Source organism: Carassius gibelio, chromosome B19, assembly GCF_023724105.1.
Source record: "Carassius gibelio isolate Cgi1373 ecotype wild population from Czech Republic chromosome B19, carGib1.2-hapl.c, whole genome shotgun sequence".
Taxonomy (NCBI): domain Eukaryota; kingdom Metazoa; phylum Chordata; class Actinopteri; order Cypriniformes; family Cyprinidae; genus Carassius; species Carassius gibelio.
Genome location: NC_068414.1, coordinates 26,959,119 through 26,983,305, shown reverse-complemented (window position 1 = coordinate 26,983,305; position 24,187 = coordinate 26,959,119). Strand labels below are relative to the sequence as shown.

At 36.6% G+C, this 24,187-nt stretch overlaps 1 protein-coding gene across 2 annotated transcripts in view; it reads right to left on the bottom strand.

Moving 5' to 3' along the window:
- Nucleotides 1-12,579: 12,579 nt before the first annotated feature.
- Nucleotides 12,580-24,187, bottom strand: part of nfatc1 (nuclear factor of activated T cells 1) — a 42,445-nt gene continuing 30,837 nt past the window's right edge. The window contains exons 9-10 of one of the 2 annotated variants that reach the window (XM_052585386.1): nucleotides 22,062-22,700; nucleotides 12,580-13,212 (exon numbers count right to left, since the gene is read on the bottom strand). In XM_052585386.1, coding sequence (XP_052441346.1) covers nucleotides 13,157-13,212; nucleotides 22,062-22,700 — 695 coding nt within the window. In that variant the 3' untranslated portion in view covers nucleotides 12,580-13,156. Of the gene's footprint in view, nucleotides 13,213-19,415; nucleotides 20,117-22,061; nucleotides 22,701-24,187 lie in introns of those variants that run through there. The other variant, XM_052585387.1, reaches the window with a different exon arrangement.

Here is a 24,187-nt window from a genome sequence, read left to right as displayed (position 1 = left end):
AACTACAGAAATGTAAAACTAGTCATCAGTAGTTATATTTAGTCACTTTTTACTACATTCTTATAATACATAATGGTTATAGTTAAACATTTACTGAAGATTGTTCTGCTTAGCTAACCTTTGTTACATTTCCTGCCAGAATGTAGGCCTATGTAAGAAAACAGCTCTCATTGCTTACTGATTTTACCCCCCAAATAAGAATGTTAATATGCCATTTTTAATAAATGTATGTTTCTGACCTACATACTATATATATATATATATATATATATATATATATATATATATATATATATATAAACATAAACATAAACAGATAGGTGTCATTGCTGGGTCTAGGCACACCCACTCATGCGGAGGATATAAGATTTTTGTCATTGCACTGGATTTTTTTTTTTCATATGATCATGTATACCTGTCAGTTTTCACATATATCAATCTTTTTATTTTTTGGTTTTGTTTTGTAAATAAATAAAAAAAATGCAATTGTCAAATGTTGCATGCAAGGTAGCGTGTATGATCAGTAAGTTTGCATATGACAAAAATATTCACAATCAGGTTTTGTATAACTGCGTTGTACTTCATAAAAAGGTTGTTAACTATGACATGGGAAACCTAATCATTTAACAGTTAAACACCAATGAAGGTGACAACAAAAACAGCACAGCATAGCTGAGCTTTCAGTGGTGACCAGGAGACAAATAAATAAGAGTAACAAATACAAAAACAGATGGTGAAACAGTGAAACAATAAAAAGTAATGTATAAGATGTATTATTTTTTCATGTTGCGGAGCATTATTGTTGGGATGTTCTTATCCACAGATTACACAAATACGCTGTAGTTCATCAGAACAAGGAACGAATGATAAAAAAAGTTTAATTTGTTTCTTTTTAAAATTTCTAACTGTATGGGATGCATTTTTGGCTGGTAGAAGTATCACTTCATCATACTTCTTGTATAATTCCTTTTGTTTTCTCCATTTTCTTGAAAGGTGTGTATATAATAATAATCTCCACATTGCTGTACCCCATTTTAAATTGTTTTAAATATATCAATATATATATATATATATATATATATATATATATATATATATATATATATATATATATATATATATATATATATATATATCAATATATATATATATATATATATATATATATATATATATTGATATATATATATATATATTGATATATATATATATATATTGATATATATATATATATATATATATATTGATATATATATATTGATATATATATATATATATATATATATATATATCAATATATATATTGATATATATTTCGATATATTGATATATATTTCTTATATATGCTTATAGTTGCATTATAGTTTACATGAAATTGCAAGAATACACATGTAGAATTTATATCATCACAATCACTACATGATTTATTTTCACACCAGTTTAGGTGAACTGATAATAGCAGAAAGGTGATTAAATATAAACGTAAAAAATTTAAACGATACATTCCTTTATAAATGTAAATATATGAATATGGTTTTATTGCTATGACAGTTTTACACAAGTTGGACCCATTTTCATGATCTCAGCTGTTCCCACACACCCCTGTTAACTGCACTCTGATTTGTACTTTTGATAGGCTTTCTGCAAATAAGCACAAACTTCCTGACTTTGTTTTTAAAATGCATTGGCATGACATTAAAGTATTAGTAAGACAATGTTCCATTTACTGCAGATGTTACTGAATAACTTCATATTAGCAGATGTGTCTTATCCAAAGAGAGCCTGCACTGACTGAAGAGTCAATTCCCTGGAGTGCTCCTGGATTAAATGTCTTGCTCAAGGACATAATGTTGAGTCTTCTCGGACATCACAGCTGAATAAATAAACTTCACTGCAGCAAATTTGGTCATTTGTACGTCATAGTGGCTCCAAGTAGAACTGCAAAAAGAATATCTGCCATTGAATGAAATTCCCTTACACATTACTTTTCTTTTCTGAAGACATTAAGGTTACTAAGTCTGATTTAAATCAGCATAGCCATATCGATCCTCACCCATGTTTTGGCTGGCTTGTTTGGCATGGGGTCCTGGGTCACCATCTGTGGGTTTCGGGATACTGGCAAGCCTTTTCCTGGCTTTCTTCTGGAGTGAGATGGTAGTGGTGCAAGGCGTAGAACACAGCGTTCTTTTGCTGCTCCTCATCTTCTTCATCTCATTAGTGGACTGCACCTCTTCAGTGATATTCCTTCCCTTCATGACACAGCTCAAGGCAGCGTATCTCATGACTTGTTGTGTAGGAGAAGGCCTGAGTGGTCTTGTCCCAGCGTTTGTGGTGTTGGTTTAAGGTGTAGGTGTGATGGAATGTGTCAATGCATCTCAAATCCTCAGCACCAGTGAAACACATCTTAACGGGTCTGAAAGAGACACTACCTACCTTGTGCCTCATTACCATCCAGCTAACTTTTCAGTTGAAGCATATTTTTTCTTCCTGGAGGCTATGATGGTTATTTGTTTGGTGTTGTTCTTACTTTTGAACTACCATACAGCTGTGGCCAGAGAGCATCACAATAAAATAAATGGAAACAAAGATCCCATATATCTCTGGAAAAACAAGAAATCTGAACAGAAACAAATGATGTGTTATCAATAGGCTATTAAGAAACCCAAGAGTAAGTTTGGGATGGGGATGCATACATGGATACAAGGACTAATTTTAAGTGGTTAGTATACTTTATGTACAATCCTCTACAGTAAGTGTATTCAACTGTGCTTTTTTGGGACACAATGAATATGAATTAAAATGTGCTTTTAACATAATACCTCCAAAAACACACACACACACACACACACACACACAGAAAAAAAGTATTTAGTCACCACTTGTAGTAAACTTGAGTGGAGATGGGTTCAAGTGTACTACAGGTGGCAACTAAACACATTTTTACATACAGAGATACAGTGTTAAAAGTTAATTTTAGTTTATATTCATGGTGTCCCAAAATAGCACAGTTGAGTACATTTATATGATCTTAAGTTTACCTTCAGAAGTATTAAATAATTATTTTTAGTATATGCAAGTCAAGTATTAGAGCGTGAAAATAGAGCAACTTAAGTATATAGGCCTATTTTTTAGGCCTATAGGCCTTTTTTTTTAGATAAATGATTATTTGGATTGATTATTTTGGATACTGTGCAGATTTTTTATTGCGTATGTTAACAATGTTTGTTAAAGGTTTTATGTTGATGGACTATTTTTTATTTATTTTTTTATTTCCTACTCATGACTTGGTATTTTCAATTCCAGATATGCCAGAATTGTCAAATGTCCACTAGGAGGCGGTAACGATCTACAGTGAACGGAACTCATTTAGACATGGTTCTCACACAGGAGCAGTTTTACTAGGTGACCTAGGTCAATAAAAATTTAACGGCAAGCTGATATTTTGTAATCATCTCACCAGAAGAAGAAGAAAATACGCTTTTGCAGGGTGGCCTCTAATACTGACTTTGACAATGAGAAGCCTTGATGTTAGAAATTTTAAGAATCACTTATAACAGTCTCTTTTCATTACGATATAAGGCAATGAACTGAATTGACAGGGTTTTAAAAATCTACAGTGTAAGGGGAGACTGAGATGAAAGTAATACTTGTTGTTTGAGCATCAGTAACTCAGTGGTTGTTTGTGCTAGATCTCTCTAAAACTTTGATACTATAGCCACATTTGTCTGTTACAAATAATACTCACATGGCGTGTACTGCATAGTCACAGTTTATGTGATTTAATGTCAAATACAAAGAGTTCCGTTGTTACAACTTACCCCATTACTGGGGTGAGTTGTAATAGGCTGGGGATAGATGTAACTGTGTGAGGTAATTTGCTGAAATAAGACCCACACATCCAATTTATGCAAGAACTTTATAGAAGAACAAAATAATAATCATAGTTATAGTTTTGAATGAAGTGATCCATTTGAAGTGACAAAAAAAAAAAACATTATAATTGTTATTATTATTAATTATTAATTTTAGGACTTTAAATTTAGCACAAAAACAATTGTTGTGTGTGTATGTTTGTGCGTGCACATGTGTTCCTGTCACATAAAGGTTCAGTCACTAGACATGTTGCCATCTAACTATTTTTTATGCGAATTTTGTAGTCAAAAAAGAGCTGTGGTGTTGTCATCTATGTCATAAACTCCATTCACATTTTTTTTTTTTTAGCACAAAAACAATTGCTGTGTGTGTGTATGTTTGTGTGTGTGCACATGTGTTCCTGTCACATAAAGGTTCAGTCACTAGACATGTTGCCATCTAACTATTTTTTATGTGAATTTTGGAATGCTCATTTTGGAATTTTGGAAACTTTGGAAATGTCAAGATGCTCATAAATGTAAATAAAAAATGCACAAAAAATTGCACAAAATTGCAGAGTGGACAGTTTTTGTTTTTGTTTTTTTGAATCAAATAAAAAGATATGTGCATAAACTATGATGGAAACATGTTTTAAATAAATCCCTTGATGTGCAACAAAAAAATAATCATAAGTAATCTTAATTAAAAATATTACTTTCTTTCCTGAAAATCTTTTTGTTTTCATAAAATCTAAAATGTTGCTAATGTTCACATGCCAAAAAAAAAAAAAAAAAAAATTGTGAATGGAGTTTATGACAGATGACATCACCACAGATCTTTTTTGACTACAACGGTGTTTTGCCTTGTCCTAATACCCACACTTGCAGTCTTGGCCACTTGAGAGCGCATTATTTTTATCACATAATTAGAAGCACCACAAATTAAAATTGTGATGTTATAGGGCCTACTGAACAGACATTTAGAAGTTGATTTTAAAATGCAATGTATTTAAAATAAATTTAAAATAAAGCTATGTAAACACTTGAAGTTTTACATCACTATAAGTGTGTCCCATCAGGGAATGAAACTTTTGAGAGTGACACACACACACACACACACACACACTTGTGGTCTTCATCGTCACTTGAACACTTGGGCCAAATACAGGAAATGCATCATAGAAGTAGTCAAGTAGTCAAGTGCAAAGACCGCAAGTGTGGGTATTTGGACAAGACTATACTTTCCAGCCTGGTCTCATTGTTTATACATAGGTCATGTGGTGACTAAACATGCAATTCATCGACTGGCCGCTAGAGGCTGACTCCAAAAGGGAGTCAGTCCCATAGACTCTCTCCATGTTAAAATGCCCAACTTTACAGCAAATTTTTATTTTTTGGGGGGTTGGGTGTGGCCACTTGAGTGACAGGTGGATCGCCCCTGCCGCACTGCTGTCGAGCTAGGTGGGCGTGGCTACAGCAACCAGCTCCTGCCTTTTTGCCTATTTTCCATTATCTGGGAGTGACGATGAGCTGCCAAGATGGCGACGGACCACTCCTCCCACTTTGAGCTTTCAAATAGCTCTTCAGAAACCTACTGGTGATGCCACGGACACAGAGGTACCTACAGCCTATGATATTAATACATAACATTTACAAGCACAAACCAACATTTTTGCATATTTTTATTGATGCTACAACATACAGTTTAGACCTTTCAACATTTAACAGGTGAACGGGTTGCCAGGTATTAGCAAAAACAAACCCTGCCCAATTGCTACTCAAAACAATTCCAATAGCGTTTTGAGGTGGGTTCCCCGGTCCACAATCTGTGACGAATGCAGACGAGAGCCAATGATTATTTCATTATCCTGCCATAAAACCTTGTTTTTTTTTTGTTATTTGTTTTTTACAATTTTGTGCCTGTAAAAATGTAGGTAAATTAATGTTTGGACCACATTTTATGTAAAATACATCCAAATTATCATGAGATCACGCCAGCCCAACAGCCACATTCATCTCCGATCTCCCATATAGATTTATTTAATTACAATTTCAATAAGATTCCTAGTTTTATGTCTCCTCTGCTTCTTAAAGGGGTCATTGATTGAGATTTTACTTTTTTAATGTTAGTTAATTAGTGTGTAATGTTGCTGTTTGAGCATAAACAATATCTGCAAAGTTGAATGCAAATGGAGATATAATCCTTTAAAATGGTTTGTGATGTCATAAATCCTGACATTTACATAAACCCCGCCCCTAAGAACACATGAAACAAAGGGGTGAGGCCATGCCATGCATTTTTAGAGAAGAGGAAGAGTTGTTGCCATGCCATCAAAACTAGGGGTGCACAAAAATATATTTATATATTCATAATGATACTTGGATTCACAAGTTTCAAAACCAGTGTTCTAAAGCAGAGGTTCTTAATTCTGTTCCTTCTTTTATCCTGCTCTGCATCTCGCTCTCTCTCTCTCTCTCTCTCTCACTCTCTGCCTCTCATTCAGCTCATCAGCTCCAACAATGAGCTGTGTTCCCATTATACACTTTATATGTAACTACAGATGTTTTCACACAGCTATGAGAAGCGTTAACTTATGCACATGCAGTTGTCATACTGTATTAAAGCTTTAATCAGGATAAAACCATATATTAAAGGGATAGTTCACCCAAAAATAAAAATGTTACATTTATCTGTGTACTCCCAGGGCATCCAAGTGACTTTGTTTCTTCAGTAGAAGACAAACAAATATTTTTAACTCAAACTGTTGCAGTCTGTCAGTCTTATAATGGAGGTGAATGGGAATCACGGCTAAAAAACAAATTAAAATTAAACCCTGTGGCTCGTGACGATACATGAATGCGTAGAGACACAAAACGATCATTTTTTGCATTAAACTGAACTGTATTTACATCGTCTTTTGTCTCTTATTCACGCAATGTCTGAACTCTCCAAAAAAAAAAACATACCATTGAGAGCTGTGTGCTTGCACAGGTTCTGAGCGACCCTCTTCACTAGCATCCTCTGCATCTCATTTGGGCTCACATTGATAAGCAATATTGACAATGCCATTGTTTACAATACAACTGGAGCACATGTAGCTGAGGTGAGGGGCGGGATGTTTAGACTTGCACTAGAGGTGGTTTAGCCAATCACAACACACTGAGCCAGATAACCAAACTGAGCCCATTGCATTCATGGGAGGTGGGAGGTGCTTCATGAAAACATGAAATCATTGGAGATTTCAAAGGAGTGTAGAATAAAGGTAAATTATGTGAAAAATTATTATTATTATTTTTATTTTTTTAAGGAGGCATTAACACATGTAAGATTGCACCCCATAAACACAATCAAGCCTAGAAAATAAAAGCAGTCAATACCCCCTTAACTGCTGATATTCTAAACGACTACAGATGAGAACAGTCTGGACAGAACAGCCACCATCATGCTTTGATCCAGAGATCACATTATCAAGGAAGACAGGATAACGGGAGGACGACAGTTATATGTATTAGGATGTGGAAGGAGTTCAGGCTCACAGCTTTTCACTCGACAGGACAGTTTTCACACAATGATAACTGAGACCGTTAGCGAAGGCCGCTCGTCGTCTTGGCTCTCTAACAATCCTCATCCAAGCATACTACTAATAGAGCGGCTATTTCTGGGCACTGGCTTTGATGATCCACCCAACCCTGACTGTGCGTTGTCACCATGGCTGTGTGACCGGGGATTCAAACCCATGGAAAATATTCCTGTCTGCCTGGCAGGTGTCACAGGGTGCTTGGCTCAAAGCCTGATACAACAGCTGCTTCTACTTTGATCCATTAGTTACTACTCTGGAAGTTCAACTCTTCTGTGCACATGGGGAAGAGATCTTGCGGATATTTCACGATTCCGTTTCAGACGATATTGCCGCATTTGTAATGAGCCATTGTGACTAGGGTTGAAACTAGATCTGTGAAACGGAACATACGGTCAGGGTTTTATACTCTTTTAAAAGTTTGGACAAAGGACTTGTCAAATAAATCATCTCTGTTTTTTATTCTCTATGATATTTAGGACCAATAAGAAACATCTTGAAGTATTTTGTTAATTGATTTTGGTTCAAAACATCTACTGTCATTAAATAGACTGGGGCTAGTTCACACTTTTAACTTCAAATAATAATTCTCTTGGTATGCTTATGTTTGAAAATAAGTTTTGTGATCCCTTTATTTAGCAACATGAAAGTTATTTTAGAAAGCTATTTTCTATGAATGTGCAACACTTCAGATTCATTAGCCACTAGGCTATATGTAAACCGCAACAAAGTGTAGAAAAATGGTAGTGCAACTATTTGCACTACAAACCAGTGTGTTTGTGATTACTTGTTTAATTAAAATAATGTAACTACTACCAGATTGCAATATCAAGTAGCATAAGAGACTTTTTTTTGTTGACTACAGCTAAAATAACTGGAAGTGAATGACACTGGAAGCCTTGCACATTGAAGTTACAAATAGCTGCACACAACCACTATTACGTTAAATATAGAGGTGAATAGACACATAGGCCTACCTTGAAGCAGGGTGTCTAATCAAGTTCCAGCAAGTATCCTACAAAATTCAGATCCAAACCTAATTAAACACACCTGAACCATCCAATAAAGCTCTTCAGAATTACTAGAAGCTTCTATGTAATGTGCCTTGGAGAAGTTTGGATCTCTGCAAAAAGGGATTGGATACTCATGCCCTAAATACCCTTACGAAAGAAAAATATATTTACCATTATATTTCTTAAAATATATTGTGATATATTGTAATATATTATTTTCCCTTTTTATTTCTAATATTTTATATATTTGAATATATTTAATAATATATTGATGACACATATAGTATATAATATATTGCAAAATATACAAATGATTGCCACTTTCAATATATTGCAATATATTGGAAAAAATAAATATATATAAGAATATATGCCTAATATATTACATGATATTTTCCAATATACTGCAATATATTTTTGTTTCAAAAGGGTACATTAAAAAAAAAAAAGCCATTGAAAATTAATTGCCCATGAAAAAAAAAATTATTCAACATTATGCAGGAGCGAAGCTAGAGAATATTTTTTAGCGTGGAAAAAGGGTGGCAGGGGGTCTATGAAGGGTCGCAACGGCAAACCAAGTTTTTGGGGATTTATGGTCTGACATACACAATTGTGTTCACAATTGAATCACAAATATTGTATTACCATTAAGTAATCATCTATACTGTTTAAAATGAAAAATAACATTTTAATGTCCACCATGTAACCAAGTCAATACATAATATAAGAAACTTCAACTGGTTATAAATGTTTCTGAGCTTGACAAGCAGTTCTATAAAACTAACATAGGCTACTTAGATGGTATAATCATGTTCCAGGATAGGTGGAGCCAGAATTGCTCATTTCTGTTTTTATGTTTTACATCATAATGGAGGAGACGGTACCTCAGGCTAGCCAAGTCCTTGGCCAGGTAAATTACACTGGTTTGGTGCATCCTTAATTGTCTGATTTCAACTTTAAATGGAGGTGTTGGCTTGGAGCTAACTTGAATAATGTAATCATACATATGAAAAACTACAAAATACTCACACACACACACACACACACACACACAGCAGTTTTTATATATATTGTCTTGACCATGGTGAACACATGTAGACAGGTTAGCAAACATAATACTGTAAATAAAAAATGTAAATAAAAATAGAGCAATGTTCAGTGGCAGCTGTGACAGCTGAACAGTGCTCTGTTTGACTGGTCCGAGTCCTTCAGATGCAGCCTTTGATATATTTTTAGCAAAAATTTATTAATATTCTGACAAAATGTTGATACTTCAATTTTCAAAATTGGACGGCATAGAAGTATATTCATTAAGTATTCTCGAACGAATACGAAGTACTCACAGGACAGCAACACTATAAAAATATGGTCTTTTACAACATGATGCATGGTAAACTACCCAACAGTAGGCTATATTTAGCAGGCAACTTTAAATTTAATAACCTTGAACATATTCAGAAGTAAAATGTAACATACACATCAGTGCAGCAGTAATATTAAAGGAACATTCCACTATTTTTGAGAATAGGCTTGTTTTCCAACCACCCCTAGAGTTAAATAGTTGTGTGTTTACTGTTTTTGAATCCATTCAGCCGATCTCTACTTTAGCTGTAGCTTAGCATAGATCACTGAATCTGATTAGACTGTTAGCGTCTCGCTCAAAAATTACCTAAGAGTTTTGATATTTTTCCTATTTAAACCATGACTCTTCTGTAGTTACATTGTGTTCTAAGACCAACGGAAAATTAAAAGCACCTTAACCAGTTTTCTAGGCCATTATGGCTAGGAACTATACTTTCATTTTGGTGTATTAATCAATGCAACTTTGCTGCCGTACCATGGGTGCAGCAGGTGCAAAAATGCTGTGTTCCAGGCAACCTGTAAACCGTGTTTTTCCCAACCTTCTAGCCATGAACGTGCACTGGAACCAGTACTCAGAATCATTTACAAATTAGTTATATTAAAAATGAATAATGTATAGAACTATTAACTTACAAAAACAAACTACATTAATGAGGTTGTTTCATTGACAATGTGACATTTAAATTTATAATTTAAAAAATTATAATGTACTCATTTTTTCCTGTGTTTTCTCTTGGCTAATAGAGAATTGCTAATAATTTATTTGTTAAGCATTCTCTCAAAAAGAGAAAACAGTCGCTCCATTCTCTCCCTGCTCTCCTGTGCTCTTCTCTCCTCTTGTCTCTCTGGAGTTTGATGTCGTCCCTGAGCAGCTCCCCCAGCTTCCACTCACCCCCTCATCTGTCCCAGGACATTTGCAATCCTAAGGCAGAGCAAATAAACCATGCCTGTTAACAACAACAGCCCAATGAATTTCAGCAAAAAAATTGTCTATTACAGTAACTTGCTTGCTTTGTATTTTTACATTTTTCCCATTAGGCAAATTTTCTCCAGAATAGTCCTAAAACAAGAGAAAATGGAAACACTTACAGGTTTTGCACAGGGTTTGCAATCTTAACATTAGAAAATACGACATAGCAGGACATGCATACAAAATACTGTAGTGCTAAAGTTTGGTTAAAATAATCTTGCATGACAGCAGTACAAAAACATAACAAAGGGAAAGTCTATTGCCTTATATAGTGGTTGTCTTATTGTTTGTCAGTTTTGTTAAAAAAACTTCCTGTTAACACTTTCGCTAGGTATCGGAGTAAATTAAAACAAATACTTACTGTACATTTCAAATATCATCCTCCATGTTCTTTGATTATAAATGCCATCATCATCTGGGCACAAGTGATTCTGGGATATAGGGTGTGAAGTGTCCATCAGATGTGCACTTCATTTTCCTGGGAAACGGAGAGTGCATTTGACGTCACTTTCGAATTATGTCATCGTTCCTTTGTGTCGCGTTCACATGATTAGCTTTGGAATGCGGTCTTCAGAGGGTGCATCCTGAATTGGGACAGCTTACGTCGTGACACTGTGGAACAGTTGCACTTCAAATGCACTTCAAATGCATTTTAAACTTGAGATTGGAGGATTCACTGTAATTTAAATGGTTTTTAAACTAGTTATCATATAAATACCTTATATCGATTTGTATGCATATTTTTTACAACATTCAACAACACACCTCTAAAAGAGCCAACAAAGCATGAATTTATTGTGCATATCGTGGTACTGAAATGTAAATGCACTGTAGAAATGTGACTTGCATGGGTAAATGGTATACATATACTTGCAAGAAAAACAATCTGTTGTTGTTATTGAACCCTTGCAGAAGAATATATGTTAGGTCTGATTGGCAAGAACAAACAACAACAACAACAACAACGAAAAACAATATGTGGTATTTCTGAGATCCCAGTACAGAAAAATACAAATTAAGTGCATACATTAACTAACAACCTACAGACAGGATACAATGTACAGGCAGTAAAAACCCCTGTATGAAAATCTCATTATATGCTGAGAAACATGCATTACGTTTATAATTAGAGAGGACAAATAGATATAAAAGTATTCCTGCTTGATAAACACTTTAAGGCACAGTGCAGTAAACCATCAGGTCATAGAGGCAGTTATAGTGTAACATATTCAGCTGTTCAGAGGCAGTTTGAGAGAGCATAGCCTAATGTGAAACCCTTAATCTTGCCTTGCAAAATTGCTAGAATAATATTGGATGGTTGACAAATGCCAGTCCAGTCAATCTCTGGTCACAAAGTTGCTACCAAATGTGACCGTAAAGGGAATAGGATTGCTATACTTCCCTTATGGCTTGTGTTTGATTAATTCCAGCTCACTCCAAATAAATAATTCTATTCTATTCTATTCTATTCTATTCTATTCTATTCATAAAAATTCCAGTTAACAAGTACATATCATACCTGATATTACAAAAGCTATAAACAATGGAATGGCTATTCAGACATAAGCACAGACATCTGCTGTCAAATGATAAACAAAACAACAATTTGGCATAAGCTTAAGGCAAATCAATAAGGCCGTTCAGGACAAGGCTTCAAAATGATATTCAAACAAACGTCTCAGTCATCAATGTTTTTTTCTTCATGAAGAACAGTGTTCATGAGTTAAACATGTGTTTGTGCCATTGGATGATGAAATGTAACAAAAACACAAATAGACAAAAGCGAGCGTTCAGACGTGCACACCTGCATTCACATATGCATGCATCCAAAGCAAATGTAAAAAAAAAAAAAGGTTTAGGTTATAATTAAGAATTGTGCATGCGTCAACTTCATGTCTGGGTTTTGGCCTGCAAAGTTACTGATTTGTGACCAGACTCGAATGTTCTTTTTAGAAATATACATGATTGTGTACAGATTAAAAGGTCAAGCTGCACTTACGGTAATAATTTAAAAAGCTACACTGAGTACAAAAGCGTAAATAGGAAAGCAAAAGAGAGACAACTTGGTCCACAACAGCACACACTCGGGCCAGGCAGGATGTGCTGATAAATTCTGAAATGAAGTGCACTTGTTTTTTCTGTGCTTTTAGGCTGGTTTTCAGTCAGACCCCCCCCCCCCCCCCCCCGAACCCAAACAAACAAGCAAGCAAGGTTCGATGAGTTCCGATGGCTTCGTATGAAGTGGAACTCTGAGTGCATAAGGTTTGTTTGTTGAACTGGTGTTATCAGAGTCAGGTCTTGCTGATTCAGATCTTCTGTCAGAAATTTGGTATGCTGAAGAGTTCATGATTGCCGTGGTCTTCTCAGAGGGACCTTAGGCTGCTATGCGTGGCTGTGAACGGAGATGCTGGAGAGATCGTTCCTTATGATTTCATTAACTGTGAAAACAAGTTGAAATCATGTTACTTTTAGGCTACACCCAAAACAAACAATTCATCTGCAGTAGACATTGCATCACCACAGAAAAATATTGCTAAATGCACTTTCACAATATGTTTACTGAACTGTAGTCACCAAGATATTTATTATATGTGAACGATTTATATGGATGATGTATTGTTTACCTGCAACACTGCATTAAAATGTTCTCTGTTGCAGATTCAGATCTTTTGCAACACATTGAATACGAGTGTCTCTTCAACATACACTACCATTTAAGTTTTTTTTTGTATCTCTCTTATGCTCACATCATTTAAAGCATCCTTCCTAAATATTAATTTCCTTACCAAACATTCTTACTGATCTCAAATCTCTGAACAGTAGTTTGTGTTCTCATCTGGCGGTTGATATGACTAGAGTATTCAAATTATAATGAGTCGGTATGAAACACATTTTTAAATGTGTAATGTGACTAATTTTCAATTGAAAAATATTTAATGATCTTTTTTTTTTTCTAATCCTGATACCTAATTAACAAAGTGTCAATGTTATCACTTTTAATTAGGTCCAAGGAACATAGGAAAATCATTTAATGGTAGAAAAAGAAATTAAATTTCAAATGTCCTATTATAATTCCCCATATACAGCGTCTAAAACCCCAAACAAACAGTCAAAATAACTAACATAAATAAAAATAAATCAAATTTCTCTGAGTGGCCTCCGTGAGACTTAGAAGATATCATGCCCTCTTATGGAGGTCCCTGCAACTCCAGCTGTCTGCTGTCTTCCTGCCCTCTATCTGTCTTTGATTTTTCCCACACACTAGGACCCTGGCTCCTTCTGTCAGCTGTATTCTTTGGCCTAAGCATGGGAAGTGACTTAGCATGGCTTCAGGCTATACAAACAGCCTGGCACTCACTTGCTGTGTGATAGCAGGGGAAACCGGATGAGACTGCCTCTTAAAGTTAGCATGTTAGCATATTAGCGGCAGACATATCATCTTACTCTCAGGCCCACAGGGAGCATTGTATGACCAAAACACAGCACATTAACCTTCCCTGAATGTCTGTATTTCAGTTTTCAAGCCTTCAGCGGTTTATTGCAAAACATTTGAGCCTTTTAGCTCTGAGAAGAGTAATTCGCTTTCACGTTTCTTTGCTAACGGCTCTCAAAGCTCTGAGGGGCGTAGATAGTCAGTCGTATCAAATGCTCTATCGGTTTCAAAACAGCACATTCCTCTTCCCTTACGATCACAGCACAGACCACTTTAGCTGGCCTTTGAATTCTTTAGCATGGACGTAAGCACCTGCAGGAAGCATTTGATAACTATTAGACAAGCTGTGTGTGTTTTTCTCATTTGTGGTGAGGAATATCATCCTTAAAGAAGAATCCTGCATTTTTCTAATGCCATCAAACATTCAGTCATAGTTTCCTTGACCGCAAATTTAATGGCAATTTATACATAAATAACGATTTCTGGGTTTTGCATTGTTTATATTAGAGATAAGCCAATGAATTGGCATATTTTTGGTCATTTTGAGATTAGCAGCACTGAAGGTCTTGTGTCAGTCCTTTTTTCAGGCCTAATTTATATGTATTTGGTGTAAAATGTGTGTTTTTCATTAAATATTTTTTTAAACCTTTATCATTTTGCTCTTGTTTTTGAGATATTTACATTTTTTAATAGAAAATACTTAAGGCCGCATTTGATCAAAAAATACAGTAAAAAGATTAATAACATTTAAAATAATTGTTTTCTATTTTAATGCATCTTAACATGTAATTTATTTCTGTGATGGCAAAGCATCCTTTCTTAAGTGTCAGTGTCTTTCAAAAAAATCATTCTGATGGGCTGATTTGCTGCTCAAACATTTCTTATTATCAGTTTTGAAAACTTCTGTGCTGATTATATGTTATGGGAACTGTGATACTTTTTTCAATATCCACTGATGAATTAAAAATATATACTGGAAAACCCATTTCGGTTGACCACTAGTTTGTTTCAAAAGTTCTTGTACAACCTCTAAAAAAAGTCACGTATGCTTTAAAATCCCAAAAATCTAAAGGCAGTGACACAAAAAGAGAGAGTGAGTACGAGCAGACACACGTGGGCTGAAGGCGGTGGATTTCCTCCCCTCATGTGTCGCTCCCGGCCAAGACCAGGAAGCCTGCTGAGGAATTCCCTGCAAATGAACCATGGCCTTCACGCTCCAACTGCAAAACTGCCTAAGGGACGGAGAAGTCGTCCGGAATGCTGACGTTCCCTCTAAACAATGAATTTGAATCTGTCTTTCATCTCCTCATGAGGCGCAGTGCACCCAGCCTACCTGACCTCAGCCTGACACGGTCTCTTCCCAGGCTCCTGGTTTCACTTTTTCTCCTGGATCTAAAAGAGCTATTACTCGGAAACACCTTAAACCATCAACAACGTGCCAAAAAAAAATTGGGAACAGTCAGCTGACAAAACACTGAAAACTGCACTTTAATTTACCCCCAAATACCAGAACTTGAACCACTGATATACTTAAAGTTGGAGGAATATTTTTCACACCCTTATAAATATTAAAATCCATTAAGATTTCATATTCGCTTGAGCATAAGCCCATATGATACGCTACTGCCAGTAGCATTCTGATTAAGTAGCACTAATATATGAACAGGAAATGAATCAATAAGATTGGCTGAATTATGGGGAGAAATTCACACATGGACGTGCCACACAAACACCACTCCATGCTGAAACAATTAGGGACCTTTGACAGTTGGGAGTAAATTACGCCAATACATCTTCTTGAAAAATTTGGCGAGCCTTAACAACTGCCATGGGAGTTTGGACATTAAAACGCAGGTCTCTTGAATCACTAGGTTCCCAACTGTCAAAACAGAGGAGGTTGAGAAGAAATACCGGCACGACTGCACACATGCAATCAAATTTTATTTGCATGATTTATGGTGAGCTGGACATTAAAGAAAGCATCTTTTCGGGTCTAAAAGACTGAGTTGAAGGGACGGACACTTTGCAGTGGAAAAAGATCTGAGAATAAAAAACCCAAAGCACCACAAACCAAATAAATATTGAATGCACAATAAAATTTCAAACACATCAATCACTACACAATCACTTAATCACACCAGTACCATTAATTGGTTACATTTATTTTTTTTGTCAATGTTTTGAAATAAGTCAAAATACAGTAAAAAGTAATATTGTGAAATATTACAAAATTGTAAAATAACTGTTTTCTATATTATTATATTTTAAAATGTAAATGGTTTCTATGAAACAGAAATATTATATGAATTTATGAGAAAATAAATATTTTGTCAATTCAATACATTCTAAAAGCATTAATTAAAAGCATTAATTCCTTAAATATAAGGTCTTGCTGACATCAAACCCTTAAACGGTATATATTCTTCAAATGTAATGCACTGAAAGCATTAAATCAAGTAACCTACTCTTTAGATGCACTACTTTCTCTGAGCAATATCCAGTTATATTTCACTGCCGAATGAATCAGCGTTTTTAAATGAATCAGCTGAATTAATGATTGAACAATCATAAAGACAGCTGTGGCAGTGTAAATGAATCAGTGTTTTGGATCATTCAGTTAAATAAATGATTCAGTGATTCTTTCTTTGAATCACTACCACTAATGCAGACAGACAGTCTGTCTGGAACAAACACAGACAAGCGGCATGATACAAATGGTGGGACGATATTCAGCCAATCAAAACTTAGAATAGAAGTAAATAGATAATAGGATGTTCTGTGATTAATACAACTATGCGAGGGCTGCTTAACTATGACCTATTGAGTCTTGGTCCAAATACCAATGCTGTGATGGCGAAGTGTCTACTAATACTTTCAGTATTTGCAACGTGTTTGAACTGAACCAGATTCATTGCAAGCAGCATGACTCTGACTATGTTCACAGTTCCCTTGAGGTTTCATCTTCCACTGACCTGATCGACCAAATCCATTTGAACTGTGTCTCTTCATGGCATGAATAACAGGACACACAGATTTCTTGTGAACTCATGCTTAAGTGAGCATCCCACAAAGAAAGAGTACAAAAAGAAACGTGAACATATCCAAAGCAATCAAGATATTTGTGTTGAGCAGAGAGACTCTAGGGACCCTGTTATGATGAAAACTTACATTTGAAGAGGTTTTAGTTTATTCAGAGTGCTCATGGTAAATAAAGACGGCCTCAGTAGGTGTTGACACATGCACTAGCATTTTGAAAAGACCAAGGAAACTTTGATTGTTTTCTAGTCTCTGTTGGTCAACAATTTTGGTTTGGGGTTTTGGCTAAGGATAGCAGTAAGTGACTCATGTACTGTGATGTTGCTTTTGTAGACTGTTGGCTTGAGAAGAAAACTGTTGGCAGTTGCCATAGGATACATCTCAATTTGCTGCCACATTTCGAATGAGGAGTCTAATGAAAGGGCTTCAACAAGTGATAAGTGACTGGATATACAATAATAGCTGAAATATGAGACATTGCTTATGGCTTCATATCAAGCTAACAAGCGTTTTTTGACTTCAGTCTGGTGCTGTTTGAATTGGCACCAAAGAATAATCAGAACTTACCCTTCATAACCCGATAAGCTTAGCATGACTCTAGAGGTATTTCAGCACGTGATAAATGATTCAGAGTGAAGATGATGCATGGATAGAGTTTATAGAGTGTGGCAGAGATGGTGTTCATGATTCAGTGCATTAGCCAGAGAAGTTTTTATAAGCCTCTGCTTGGAAAAATGTATCTAAATGTTAGATGTCATTTTCTATTCAATAACACATTAAAAACGCTACACCATTTAGCGCATTAAAAACAATAGCATCTCCAACAATTGAGCATGCTGCTAACCAACCAAGACCATGGGTTCAGTTCCCAGGGAATGCAGGAGCCAGGGTTATTATTGTTAACTAGAACCATTTTGGTTAAATTAAATAAAGCTGAAATAGAATAAAATATAAATATTAGCAAAGCTTAAAACTAAATGAAAATTTTAAATGATGGTTTTGCAAAAGTTGAAGTGACTGGACCTAAAAAAAACTAAAGCTGAACTAAAACTTGAAATAAATTAATCATAAACAGTAACGTAAAATATAAATAAATAAATAATATAAAGGATATTTGGACACAACAAAATGATTAAAATATAATAAAAATTCAAATGAAGACCCGAAAGTATAAAAGAGCCACACACACACACACACACACACACTAACAAACAATTCTAATAGATAATGCTGGCATAACACTAGTATGATTTGAAAAAATATATACAGATTCTTTGACTTGAATGCAAAGTAACTTACTTTTGATAAAATCATGTGCCAAGTGCATGAAGGTAAAAGTTTGAACCAAAAAATTCCATCAGACCTACTTAGGAAAACATGGCATGAGTCGATTCCATGTTCCATTCCATTCAGTGATTCCGACATTTGTAATAAAAAGCTCAGAATACTTTATGATTACAGCCAATGACCATTTTAGTAACCAACTGAACATTTTACATATCTATCAGACTAAATTAAGAAATTAAGGCCTTCCATTAGTTCATAAACGAATATTTTTTTGAATGTTTTGTATATATACCATTTATTCTGACAATTGCACCTCTTGAACTTTGATATTAAGGTCTCGTATCTCCGGGATTGCTGTTGCGACTCTGACTGGGAAGTGAATATGTGGATGTGAGGTAATCCAAGAACCTGCATCCTGCTGGACCAGGATAAGCGGCAGCTGGATCCGTGTGATAGAGCCCGGAGACCTGGCCCGCTCTCTACCTTCAGGAAACAATGGGGGAACAAGGAACTACCAAACAATTATCCCACCAGCACTGTTAGCCTCATTAAGTGGTCCACAAGCGCCAAAACTCCCAGAAGTCCTAATTGTTTTAATCAGCTGAAGACAAGAAAAACAGACCCTGGGTCAGGATCACAGTCACACTGGGATTTTTCATCTACGCAATGACCAGCAACATAATTGAGTCACGAGGGTATATCTTCCTCAAAAACTATGTTAGCTTGACCAAGTACCAGACCACAAGATGTTTTTTGGCCTTTGAATCAATATTAGCAAAATAACGATTCTGTTAGTCACAACTTGGAGGTGACTAACAACGTCTGGCCAATCTTGTCTACTCAAACACTTATGTAAGCACCTAACAAACAGATTTCTTTAAGGGATAGTTAGTTCACCTAAAATACTTTTATAATTTACTTTGGTGGAACATAAAGGAAGAAAAAACATGTCAGAGTTTTATTTTGATCCATGCATTGAAAGTCATTTGGGTGCTGTTTTGGACCCCATTGACTGTCACGGTATTAGCTGTATTGGCTCCACAAATAGAATCAAGTCATACATGTTTGGAACGACATGAAAAACACCTTAATATTTCTTAAACAGAACTAAAGTTGATAGTGCTTTTCAGTTTTAAAAACATTCCCACTATTTGTAGATATAAATGAACAGTGCATTCTAAATTCACCATGTTGCATAAATATGTTTCACAAGTCCTGTACTTGCTCAATGATCTGAATGTCCAAACTGCTCTCCACTCCTACATGCATTTCTTAACAGCGCCACAGGCTAAATTGGAAAGTTTGTTGTGGTTTCTTATGGGGAACCCAGCTCTTGGGTCACGTGGAGTGGAGCGGTTCCCGTAGTGACCCCTTCCTTTACTGCAGGATCTACTGCTTTGGCACAGGCCGAGCTGGATCGAGCTTCCTGGCAGCGCTCAAGCCACAGGCTTGCGTCGACAGTGGCCAAGTCAGTGTGCTTTATTGCAGAGAGGCCCCTCAAAGCTTACGGCTGGTGAAGGCCAGGAGCCAGGCTCACAGCCAGCTTTTGTAAGAGTTTCCATGAGTAAAAGGGTTTGTAACCCCTCCTCAAGAAGCAAAGGAAAACAACAGAAGGAGCATATCAGAGGAAACAGTGAGCAGTAAATGAAGACTGAAGTAATGGTTAAGCAGTTGGTGGTGAAGTTTGAAAGCACCTTCATCACACTCGACAGCTGATTCAAGCACATTACAAGTAGGAACATCTTTAAATTATAATAATAAGACAGCTAAAGCATCAGAAAACTTGAATTCTAGATACACTGACAGCCATGCATGACAGACGATGATTTCGTGCCTTTAGAAAAGTGCCTCGGTTTTCAAAACAAATTAATAAGAGTGGTTGACAAGCTCAGCCAATGCCACACCTGACAGAGTCCATTATAGCTGCAATCTAGAAGAAATGCAATCCAAACTTCTAATGACACAGGAAGCCATGTTAGCGCTTGGTAAAACGTGTTATATTTTGCCAGCGGAGAAATGACAGGTAATAATTTTGACAAGCAAACCCATAAAAAATCCTGCTCTCACTCCATGCATAACTACTTGTCCATGTTTCGGCTTAGTTTGAGCGGTATGGACTATATTTCAACTGCTCAAACGTATGAAGACTTAAGCCTCTTCTGGAACTTAAGGAAACCACTATGGCATCTGTAATCCGCTATCCGACATCTTCTTTAGACTCCAAGAAAGGATCTTAGATCGTTAGCAGAACAATTTCCCTCGCTAAATATATAGCATATAAGTGTTTTACGTTCTCAAAAGTGTTCCTAGGGCTGTATAAACACTGATGGCCCATCATGTGTTCTATAGTGTTGAAAAGCTGCGGGCTGAATGGTGTCCAGACTATTTGTATATCCCCCCGATACAAACTTAATGACATTGCTGAAAAGCGACCTCTTGTTGTGCTTGAAGCACCATGTGATGTTTTAGCAGATCTTTTCATTACCAATAAGGTTTGGGTCTGTGAATACACTAGAGAGCCATTAGTCTCAGTGTCAGTACACCCACAAACCGGCCAGGGATCACCTGATGCATATTACATACAAAACTGGACAGTACTTTCACAGTTTGGCAAGTTTTAATCTGATTGGCTGACATTACACAAATTCCCAGAGTCAGGGCAAACAGGTTTATTTAAGAAAGTTTACCATGTTAAAATATTCACTGGATTTGCCAAACTTTGCCAGGTTAGATAAGTATGTAAAGGGTGCTACTTGGGTATTGTGTCGAACCTACTGGTGCACTTTGGATAAGGGACATTCAATTTAATACAAAAATAGGATTAGTAAAAAATCCTTATAAGATCATGGCTAAAGAGATTTTTAGAATAATTTTTTTAAAGATTTTTTAATCTGTATATACATGGTATAAACTATATTTTCAATATATATTATATAAGTTATTTAGATTTTTAGGTGAGCATAAGAGACTTCTTCATTACCAGCCCCAAACTTTTGAATGGTAGCGTATTCTCTATATTTGTTTGACACTATGTTTGAATTTTGTCTGATGCGGACGATTCGCTCCAAATGAAAACTGCAAACTGTTATTGGTTGCTTTATGTCATTCAAATAGCTCTGGGCCACAATAAGCTACGGTGGACTTTTTGCCATTTAGTCAAAGATCTGGCTAGAAAACCATTATCTATTAGCTTTTATGATTTAATAGACAGATCTGATATTAAAATTCTTCCATCTGTTGAACATTTCTTCCACAGATGCTTAAAATTTAACACAAAAGTTGAAGGCAAACCGATGAAGTCATTCATTAACTTTCCAGTTAATTTAACTTGCGTTCTCGATATATTAAACATCATGGAACAGGGCTGCTGTCAATGTGGCGGTACGGTTAGCGCTGCGTTGGATCTTAATTTTGTAAAGGAGCACTCAGGCAAAAACATCAAGCAATTAGAAACATCTGTTGGGCATTACATCACCAGACTACGATGCACACGGTCACTAAATTTCACTGGAATATTGCGCTGTCACTTACCATCATCTAGGTACATTTGATCCAGTTCCTGTGGTTCCTGCTTGATGCTGACAGCCAGCATGGTGGGGGCATCTCCCTCCTCCTGTAGGATGGGGGAAGACCCGCTCCTCACCGGTCCTTTGGTTATCTGAGCTCCTAACGCAGAGGCCTCGTTGGTGGCCTGTGATTGGGTTAGACTCTGGCTGGGAGTGAAGGGGAGTTCTGGTGCGGAGTTTGGGGTGGAAGGATGGGACCCTGGAGAAGAGGCGGCACTTCCTGTTGGGTAGAGGATGGACTGCGGGTAGCGTCCGGGTGTGGGTTGGATGGTGGAGACGTGTGGGACCGTTGGAGACTGGGGACCTAGGTTCGATCCCGCTGATAGGCACTTAGAGGAGAGGTGAGGTGGGGAAAGATCCTGGAGTTTGGGGCTGGTGCTGGGGGAGGACGAGCAGGACAGGGAGGTGGGTTTTGCCACCAGTCTCTGAGGGCTGGATGTGAAGGAGCCCGTGACACAAGGCCTTAGTTCTGATGGCATCATGGGGGTAATCGCCGGGGGGTTGTAGTAGGGCTTCGGATGCAGCGCCAACCCGGCAGGATGGAGCGGCACACATACCTGGGGGAGGTCGTAGTCGTCGTGTGGCTCTGTTTTTATGGTTGGAACTAGGGAGGCGAAGGGCAAAAGACAGCAAAGAGGAAGATCAGATGAAGAAAACCGGGGAAAGGAGAAAAACGAATAAACACACGTTCCGGGTTCATGTGACTTTATGCGAGCTAGCGAGAGTGAGTGGGTTTGTGGCTAGGATACCCACAGCGAAACAAACATTCTCATCAATGAGACTATGTGTCTGAGGCTACGTGCTCCCGCCCAACTGAAAATATTTAAAGAAAGAGGGAAAAAAGGGATGAATCATCACCACAAGAGCCTTCCAGCTGCTTTTGAAAATAAAAGGGCTATTTTTTTTGGATCTGCCCCCAGTGCTAATACCATATAAGCGTGCATTACGAAATATGTTACTGCTACAGTAGCTTCACATCCATAGCTCTACAAAAAAATCAAGAAAAAAAAATCTGCATTCTTCTCTAAGTAGAAGATTCAGTGTGTAATTTTAAGATGGGATCTCAGGTTTAAATGAGCCAAATTGCAACTGAGCTAAGAACTGGACTGAGACTGGATTAGAAACAGATCAGCAGATTGTACATATTGAGAGCATGGAGTTCAAACTAACAGTAAGGCTGCCCGTTTTTGACATACACAGTAGCAAAATAGACTTTGAGACTTTGTGAAAAGATACTATTGTGGCCTTTAGTTCATGCCTTTTAGTTTTTAGGTCATATAAACGATATACTCAATATGCAAATCACAGCTGCAATGTAAATATAAGCATATTGGTTACTTTTTAAATGTTTTTTGTATTTTTTATATATAAACTTCCTGTTCCTACAGGAAAATACACCATTGCACAAAAGAAAACATTAATGTACTTCTGTTTTCAGCATCCAATTATTGAAGGCATTGAAAAGACTGATAATGACATGACTACAACTAAAAACTACCTCACTGTTGTTTCTTGGTGCATGTGATTCTGGCGAACAGATGTTGAGCAACTGGGAAGAATACAGCTGTTGTTGACCAACTCTTCATCCTCATGATGCTACATCTTTCACCTTTTAACTTCTGGCTGTATTTCTCGACAGACTATCAGCAACAGTTTATTTTTCTTCGGCAATGAGACATCCCTCACACCAACATGCCTCCACAGAAGCCCTAAAGTTTTATTTTGCATTCTGTCAGCAATAAAGAGAAAAAGGGGAACTCTCTGTGCTGCCCAGACCAACCACAGGTTTAAAATAGAGCATAGACACCTATTTTAAGCCCAGAAAGGGGAAATGAGGCTTCTAGCACATGACTATAGAGGCAGGCAGATATCTGTCACTCCGCCTCATGTTTAACCTCAAAAGCCAGATGATTCAGATTTTTAACACCTACCACGGAAGCTTAGGCTCATTATACTCATCAGGGCCCATTTGTTATTCTGTGTTAATATGAATTGAAATAAACAGACCTCATCTTGATTCATGATAAACAGTGTTATCTTAAAATAGAATTGAAGACAGTCCTGCAAGAGATCTGCCAATCAACAGTTTGT